General features: G+C 53.4%; 1 protein-coding gene across 2 annotated transcripts; it reads right to left on the reverse strand.

Moving 5' to 3' along the window:
• Window positions 1-604: 604 nt before the first annotated feature.
• Window positions 605-8,411, reverse strand: CD74 (CD74 molecule). 2 transcript variants are annotated; one of them, XM_005209610.4, is made up of 9 exons: window positions 8,159-8,411; window positions 5,317-5,489; window positions 5,038-5,111; window positions 4,441-4,503; window positions 3,579-3,674; window positions 3,206-3,293; window positions 2,034-2,225; window positions 1,485-1,544; window positions 605-1,214 (listed from the first exon to the last, which is right to left on the reverse strand). In XM_005209610.4, the coding sequence occupies exons 1-8, from the start codon at window positions 8,233-8,235 to the stop codon at window positions 1,501-1,503; spliced, it is 807 nt and encodes a 268-aa protein (XP_005209667.1). In that variant the 5' UTR covers window positions 8,236-8,411; the 3' UTR covers window positions 605-1,214; window positions 1,485-1,500.
• Between the last annotated feature and the right edge of the window lie 81 nt (window positions 8,412-8,492).

Here is an 8,492-nt window from a genome sequence, read left to right on the forward strand (position 1 = left end):
AGGTCGCCTCTCTTCCCCTAAGTGTGTTGGCTAGAAGAGAGGCTGCAGAGCATTGTCCTGTTGGGTTCCTTTGACCCCTAGCAAGTCTTCAGACTTAGAAATGGAGAGATTTCAATAAACTTTTTCATTTAGGGCTCCTCTTGGAAAGTCCAGAAATGTGACCACAGGGGCCTGTGCTCCTCCTGGCAACAAGCGGCTGGGGCCACACAGCGGCCACCCCTTAAGTAGGACATTGGCCCCCAGTTCCACAGCCCCCACTCCCTGGTGGTCCCAATACAAGGGCCTGCGTTGTTGCCATCTGTCATTACACTTGTACTGTTCTTAGTATAGAAATGAAAACGGGGACAGGAGAAGCTGGACCCAGAAGAACTGGTGCTTAAAGAATTATGGGCAAGAGCCTGTTTCTTCTTCTTGGAAGTAAAGTATTCCTGTGTGTGAAACATGGAGAAGTGGTCTGTGTCCAAACACTGCAGCCCCTCAGCCCGGCATCTGTGAGTGGGCTCCCCAGGCTGTGACCTCCCTCCTCGACTACAGGATTCCAGGTCTTCAGTTCACCCCCTTGGGGTAGACAGACCATACCCAAAGAACAGCTGAGAGCCGGGCGTGTTCTACTCACTACCTTTTATTCTCACAGGAGCCGTGGCTGGAGGGCTGATGACAAGCTTGGCTGTGCAGAGGGAACTAGGGGGTGGCAGAAAGTGAGGGGAGGGGCTGCAGTTTGGGGGAGCTCGTTCTTCTTGGGTGTATGATGCCGGGGAGAGGGAAAGGGTGGCTCATGCCCCCAGTTAAAGGGCTGGAAAACTGAGGCCTGGAGGGGAGGGGACAGCAGAGGTGTCCGTCCTGGGACTTGGGACAGTGCCGTCCCTTCTCCCTGCACCTGCCCACCACTTCCATGATCTTGGAGTTCCGTGTCAGCCTGCTGTGGTGTCAGCACTGGGGGTCAGCCTCTCATGGTCCATGTCCCTGGGCCTTGCGTTCCTGCTAGTGGATGGGAGTTTGGGCAGCAAGCGTACCACTAATCTATGCCGTTCTGATATGATAGTTGTGTCCAAGGCTGATGGAGAGGCAGAGTCTCATAGAATGAGGTGCAGGGTGGGAGACAGCAAGGGAAGGGGTGTGTAAGGGAAGGAGAGGGGCTGGGGCAGGGAGGGAAGCTGTGGCCTTGCAGGGCTGTCTGGGTACTGGCGTCTGCGTCTGCTGAGCTCACGGGGCGACTGCAGGGAGGGAAGCAGCAGGTTAGGGCTGGAGTCACTTGTCCCTGCCCCCTCCCAGCATCCTGTGGCCTCGGAGCAGTCAAGGGCCCTTCACCCTCTACTGCCTCCTGCTTGGATACAAAAATTGACTGCCATGGCCCCAGAACCCCCAGCCCTGGTCCTCATCTGTGAGAAGGAAGTTGGAGAATGGCCTGGGGTCATCATCCACGAGTGAGTTGGCCCCTCTGGGGATAAGCTACTGGGGACTAGATGCCCTGCAAGGGTGCTTACCTTATTGAAATCCTGCTTACACCCCCAGCCCAGATGACGGATACTCCATCTCCATTGGGTCTGCAAAGGAGCAGAGAGTCCACTCGTTAGTTGCAGTCCAGCCTACTGTGCCCACTGGCAAGGAGCCTGGGTGGGCTAGTTCTTCCCAACCTTGCCACAAGCCTGGTGCTTGGTAAAACAGATGTGAATGGAAGGACGCTTGTTGGATGGCTGCAAGCAGCAGTGAGATGTGGCTGGGGAACTGAATGAGCGAGGCCAAGGAGCGGGTGATGAAATCAGATGGGTGGATCTGGAGGACCCTGGATGCTCTCGTGGATGGGTAGAGTGGAAGGGTTGGAGGACAAATGAGTTAAGTAGATGAGTGTGGACATAAGGAGAGAAATAATAGTACACAAATAAATAAGGAATGCACAGTGGGTGGATGCATGGCTGAGTGGCTGCTGCCCAGAGAGGGCACCTTGCGTGTCCTAGCCCATGGTGTGCCGGGGGACAACCTGCCCCTCAGCCGTCCTGCTCCTTCCTGCTCCTGGCACAGCGGCCACCGCTTACCACTGCAGTTACGGTGCCCACGGCTCCTGGTGTGGGGGACCTCGGTGCCGTTGGGGAAGACGCACCAGCAGTAGCCGATGCTCCCATAGCACTGGAGCGGCATATAGTTGCCGTTCTCGTCGCAGTTGGGCTTGAACACGCCCGGGTGGATGGCAGGGATGCGGCTGACCTCTTCCTGGCACTGGGTCAGTACTGAAGCGACAGGCACGGTGAACACAGTGAGTGAGCGGGCTCTGGGCTAGGGTCTCAGCAGAACCAGAGGTCCACATACCACTGTTGTGTGCCTAATGCCTTCTGTCCAAGTGGCTGCACTTGCTCTACCAATTGCACAGATGGAGAAACTGAGGCCTGGACCAACCAGGTCCAGGATCAGAGAGGAAATGCATGGCTGTGTTGCTAATTCATCCCAGAACATGATGATTTCTTCTGACACTCGGTACCTATTAGAGTTTAGAATTGCACCTATGATTCTGATTTCTAGAGAAAAGCAGTAGACTCCTTGCCGAGTCTGAGCTCCCATTACTGGCGGTATCCAAGTAGAAATGGGGGTTACCATGTGATGAGGCTGTTATAGAGGGGATTTGAACATTAGCTGGAAGTTGGTTAAGATAACATGCAAGGTGCCCTCTCTGAATCCATGATGGAGAATCCTGGAGTTCAGGAAGGGTGGGCCCCTGATCTTCCACTTCTGAAACTGAAGCCAAGAGGGAAGAGACTTGCCCAAAGTCACATAGCCAATTAGCACCAGGATGAGAACAGAGCACCCATAAAGGCTTTCAAGCTGAAAACCCTGGTACACATTGCCCATGAGATGGAAGAACCTCAAGGCCCTCTTAGCTAGCAGCAGTGGCTGTGTGACAGGAGAGGTCCCTTGGAAGGGTGGGAATCATGAGCCCAACCCTTGTGAGCCTGCAGGATGCAGTGCTGGGTGAGGAAGATCATTGCTATGACTCCTGGGATGTTTTGGGTGGTTTTTGCTCCAGGCCTCCTTGTGCAGTTCCGTCCTCCACAAGGGAGGTCACCTCCTGAAGGGACAGGATGGGGGCTGGGGGCAGACGAGCCCAGAACAGGCAGGAGAAACAGGAGTGAGAGCTGAGAGGCTGGGAGAGCCCTGTGCTTGGATCAGGGAGGTCCCAGAAACCCCACCTCCCCAAGATTCACATTCCCTTTACCTTTTGGTGGACCCTCAAAGGGCTTCTCCTCCAGCGAGTTCTTGCTCATTTCAAACAAGAGCCACTGATGCAGCCAGCTCTCAAAGAGCTAATGGAGATAAAGGCCAAGAGTCAGGCTTAGTAGCCCACTCCCACCCTATTGACTGTGCCCCTGGGACATGGAGGGCCAGTGGGGACCTGGTTGCCCCTCAGACACCCCCCAGTGTTTGGTCAAGGTGGTTCCTTGAGTCCAAGCATTCTCCCATGGTGGGAGCTTCTTAAGTGCTGGGAAGCCGCCTCCAGTTTCCTGAGAACGGCTTCCCTGCTCACGCCGCTCGTCCCAGGGCTGCTTTAGACAGGGAGGCAGGGTACCAGTGCAGGGAAAGCTGCTGACCTTCCAGTCCAAGCCATCCATGGAGTCCTTAAGGTGTTTCAGGTTTTCTGGCAGGCTCCCCTTCAGCTGCGGGTACACCTTCAGGGGGTCTGCCTTCTGCAGGGTAGCAAGGCAGGAAGGAAGGTTAAAAAGCTTCCAGGCAGGCAAGGTTTAATGTACAGCTCATGTTGCCCTGATCTTTGGTTCTGAGGTGTGGAGCCCAGACCTCAGCACACTGGAGCTAATGGGGAAGGGGATGTGTTAAAGTAATCCAGGGGCCCAGCTACAACACCCCAGGGCTGGGAGTCGGGAGACCCAGTTCCAGGCCCAGTTCTACCAACAGTCGTCAGTCTTCTGATCCTTGCAGACTCTTACTCATCTTCCAGGTCTCACCTCCTTCAGAGGAAACCCTCGACTTCATCCCAGCACTCCTGCCCCAGCTAAGTCAGATCCTTGGCCACTTTTTCTCTCAAAGGCCCCTGCACATCCCTCATCACCTGGTCACCCATCTGTCTCCATGCTAGCCTGAGATCTCCATGGACTAGGACTGATCTGATTGCTCCCCACTGTGGCTCCAGAGCCTTGCACAGTGCCTGGTGCTGCTACTCAGTAAAAATTTGGGAAGGAATAAAGCATCTTGAGCAAGTCACTTCCAGACTCTGGGCCTTAGTTTCTCCACCTCAAACACAAAAAAGTGGGGAGCAGTGGGGCTGAACTTCATAGAACATTAAGGGCCACATTTGTGTTGCTTCACTAATCTGCGGAGCCCATGTTGAACGTCCGCTGTGAGCCGGGCCCAGTGCAGGTTTTGAAACACAGCCCCAGCCAGGGGCCTATGGGGATGGGGTGGGAGGTGAGGGCTGCCTAGCCGGGTTCCACTCACCAGGAGCAGGTGCATCACGTGGTCCTGTGTCATGTTGCCGTACTTGGTGGCGTTCTTCATGGGCTGTGGAAGGAAGGAAAGAGGGAGGAGTTGCCAGGACTGGCCCCTGGGGGTGGGGCCCAGAGCAGAGCCAGCAGCTGGGGTCTGGGTGAGAGTCTGGATTCCCAGATGTTCAACAAGTCCATCGCTACAATGTCCCACTGTGAGAGCTTGAGCAGGTTGTTACCTTCCTGCCTCAATATCCTGTTCTTTTACTCTGCAAACGCTTTCCTGCCCAAGGCTTTGTGGACAGGAGATAGTTTTGTGAACAGAAACATCATCTATATATCAAGGGCTCTGAAAATAGGAGGGACTGTGAGACGCTCTGGGAAATGAGAAGCACTTTATAATTGTGGAGGGCTGGGCCTTCCTCCCAGAGAGGGCCCCAAGAGGCTCTTTCCTCCTCTTTCACCCCTGGAATTCCTGTTCCTCCCCCCAACAGCCAGGTCCCCCTCTCCAGCTGTGCTGTTCCTGAGCCAGGTGTCCTCCCCTGTCCCTTGGCACTTGCCCTCTCCAGGCGGAGTAAGCTTCCCTCTCCTGCCCTGGGGTTGGCCTTACCTCTGGGCCTGCCATGGGCAGCGCCCGCATCAGCATGGGAGTGGCCATCCGCATCTGGCTCATAGGCTTGGCAGCTGTAGGGGCAGAAGGCACAGCATGAGTATGGCCCCAGTGCCCAGGGAAGAGGGTACTCAGACACGGGGACCGAGAGCTCAGACCCAGATGAGGGGCTGGAATTCCAGACCAGAGGGCGAGGACAGGGGGCCCAGCTGGGGCGGGAATGAGGGTTCTCTGAGGTGAGGGGCAGGGGGCTTGTCAGGACAGAGGCAGGGCACGCACGCTTGGGAAGCTTCATGCGCAGGTTCTCCAGCTGCAGGTTCTGGGAGGTGACCGTCAGCTTGTCCAGCCGGCCCTGCTGCTGGTACAGGAAGTAGGCAGTGGTGGCCTGGCCAGCCAGGAGCAGAGCCACCAAGACGGAAAAGCCCGTGTACAGGGCTCCACGACTGCACTTGCTGTGGAGGGGAGGAGGGGGACATAGGTCAGAGGAGAGTCCACAGAAGTGACTGCCCTGGGGACTGGCTGGGAATGGGGGAATGTGCCCCCACAGTTCCAGCCCTTGCCCTCAGCTGCCCCTAACAAACACACGCTTTAAGCACAAATAAGTGCCTATGAACTTACAGCTTGACGATATCCTCCTGACCCCCTACCTCCAGCCACTGCTGCCCCTATAGCCCTCCCAGGTAGAAACCCTGGAGCTGCCCCTGTGTGGGGAAGAGCCAAGAACGAGGGCCTTGTCTTCTCGAGGGAACCAGCAAGGACAGCTGAGGAAACCCCAGGAAGACCCTGCTGCCTAGTAATTCATGACATCACAAACATGGCTCATTCTTATTGCCTCTCTGCTCGCCAGTCCTCTGTGATTTCTGGACCAAGGCCCAGTCCAGGGGATTATTACTCTGAAAGGAGAATGTAAAATTCCTGTGTGGAGAAAAGGAGAAAACCAGAAAGGAGGGGAAAACAAATCCTACTTTTTGGCCTTCCCAAGGAAGAGGGGCGGCCTGGTCTCTGAAGTGGTGAAAAGTCCACCCAAGCTTGGTTCTTCCTGAGTTCAAGTTCTATGACCTCACCTCTTCAGTGACCCCACACCCAAGTTGAGTCCCAGCTGTGCCTCCCACTGTCTCTTCTCTGAACCTCAGTTTCTCATAAGGTCTAAGAATCTAGAGAGTCATAATAAAGACGAGACCCTGTAACCTGGATTGTAATCCTGGTTCTGTCATTCCCTTAGCTCAGGGAACAGGGGCAAGTCACTCAACCTCTCTTAGTAACGTGAGGTAAGAATATCTACTCAAAGGGTTGTTATATAAAATGAGATCAGGATAAAGCTCTTGACTCCGTACCTAGCACCTAGTTAGTAGTCTGTAACACTGAGCACCAATCTCAAGGGAGTTAATAATTAACTTTAGCATCTGGTTTCCTTCTTCTTCATGCATCTTGATGGCCTGTCTCCTGGTTCTGGATGAGTGCCAACTCTTGTCACTTCCTCCTTTCTACTGCCTCTTTCTTGAATAAGTAATTGGCCAAAGTCAGGAGCCAACCAGAACTGGGAGGAATCATGGTACAAATGTTGCCAGGCAGAAATGTTCACAAAAGGGTCCAAAACAGGCCAGGACAGTTTTTAGAAGCAGTGATTGAACTGAGGGAAAACCAGACAAGGATTTGACAAGGGGGCACCCTTTCTGCTCACTGAGCCCACGCTGGCTCTGCAACTCACTGGGTGGCCTGTGCTCAGAGGGGACCCATTTCCCCTCCCTGCAAACTGTGCCTCTAGAAGGGGGTCAGATGGTAGACAAACTCAAATTTTAATATCAGACTAGTCCTGGGTTCAAATTCTGGCTCCAGGATTCATTAGCTGCAATAACTTTGGTGACTCACTTGTTAATACGAGTCTCCATTTTCTCTTATGTAAAAAGGGAAATAATAAAAGTACCCAACTTAAAGAGTTAGTAAAAGAATTATGATTGAGTTTAGCATTTAGTTATATGCCCACCACAAAACTAATCATACTAATATCTAACAGGGACTGAGGATTGGTAACAAGTGTACAGTGAATAGGAACTATTATTATAACCACTGTTGTTATTATTGCTGCTGCTACTACTGAGACCCAGAGAGAAACTGTGATTTATACAAGTCATACATGACAGTTGCAGAACCTCAACCAGAATCCAGCCCTCACAAGAGCTGGCTCTCCTAGCCATGGGATTCCCCAGGGTTTTCACAGGCCAGACACTAATGGTCTATCTCTAGTTACATGTCCCACAGTATGAAGTTCCTCATGACATCTCTGAGAGTCTCTCCCAAACCCCTTTCTGCCTGGCAACTGCTGACATCACAACAAGTCTCTGTAATATGCAAATTATCGGGGGGGGGGGCAGGGACATTGGGGTAGCTGTATTCTAACCATTCCCCATGTTTTTTTCAGGGAAACAGATGGATAAGGATCTGGGAAAGGGTCCTCTGGATGGCTGTGCTGGCCCCTTACTGCAAGGGAGAGGGGCATGGGCAGGGCATCACCCAGATCAACCCACAGCCCCTTCTAGAAATTTAGCCAGAGCCCCCCACCTCACCCTTTTTTGACCCTCCTCCAACATCTCTCATTCCCTCCTGTGATAGCAAACATCTTCATCTACTCTACAGACACCTGCAACTATAATTCCCTAGATATAAACACATACACCAACTTATGATAACTAGGAGGAAACTCCTCTATGATGAACTGCTTCTGCCATTCTCTTTTAGAAAATCTGCTTCTCCATCCAGGATCCATAATATTTTCAAAATTCTAATCTAGGGCTCATGGCCCAGCTTCAAGGGACTCTGGGAAGCTCCTGATACTGTGGGAAACTGTAGGGAATGAGTACAGAGCTTTCTGATTTTCAGAAGAGAAGTATGTGATGCAAAGAAAGTTAAAACCCCTGCCCTAGAGGAACTCGTTCATTTCACAGGTGGGAGAACTGAAGCCAGACGGCCAGAGACTTGCCCCAGACCACCCAGGTAGTGTGGGAGTCAGAGCCTAAGTTCATGACTCGTCCAACTCCCGGTCTAGTGCTCCTTCTGTAGCGCCTGTGCACGTACGTCTGTGCAGTCCAAGATTTGGCTGCTCTCTCCTACTGCTCACACATACCTCTCCTGGGCTCCGGGGCGCTGGCCCAGCATGGGCAGCTGCTCATGGTTGGAGATGAGGTCACGCTGGTCTTCCATGCTTCTGACCTCTGGTCTTTCCCACTCCTGCTGCTGCTGCCGCTGCCTGCGTATCTGGGATGCTGAGCCCCGTGCTCACCTCTTGAAGTTGGGGCTGAGGAGGAATCTGATTCGTCTACAGGAGGCCACTCCGCCCACCTGGTACAAGTGGAAGTGAAAGCCACAAAGCTGGAAATACCCTCACTTCAGCAAGTTGCCTTTAATGGGACAGGATGAGTAGGGGGAGCCCCCCCTGAGGCAGGTGAAAAGGCCAGCAT

The sequence above is a fragment of the Bos taurus genome, chromosome 7 (genome assembly GCF_002263795.3).
Source record: "Bos taurus isolate L1 Dominette 01449 registration number 42190680 breed Hereford chromosome 7, ARS-UCD2.0, whole genome shotgun sequence".
Taxonomy (NCBI): domain Eukaryota; kingdom Metazoa; phylum Chordata; class Mammalia; order Artiodactyla; family Bovidae; genus Bos; species Bos taurus.

Coding starts and splice junctions, on each gene's coding strand:
- CD74 (XM_005209610.4), bottom strand. CDS start 8,235: ATGGAAGACCAGCGTGACCTCATCTCCAACCATGAGCAGCTGCCCATG. Junction 4,504..5,037: donor TGCCCATGGCAGGCCCAGAG/GTAAGGCCAACC, acceptor TTCCTTCCACAG/CCCATGAAGAACGCCACCAA. Junction 3,675..4,440: donor ACGTGATGCACCTGCTCCTG/GTGAGTGGAACC, acceptor GCTACCCTGCAG/AAGGCAGACCCCCTGAAGGT.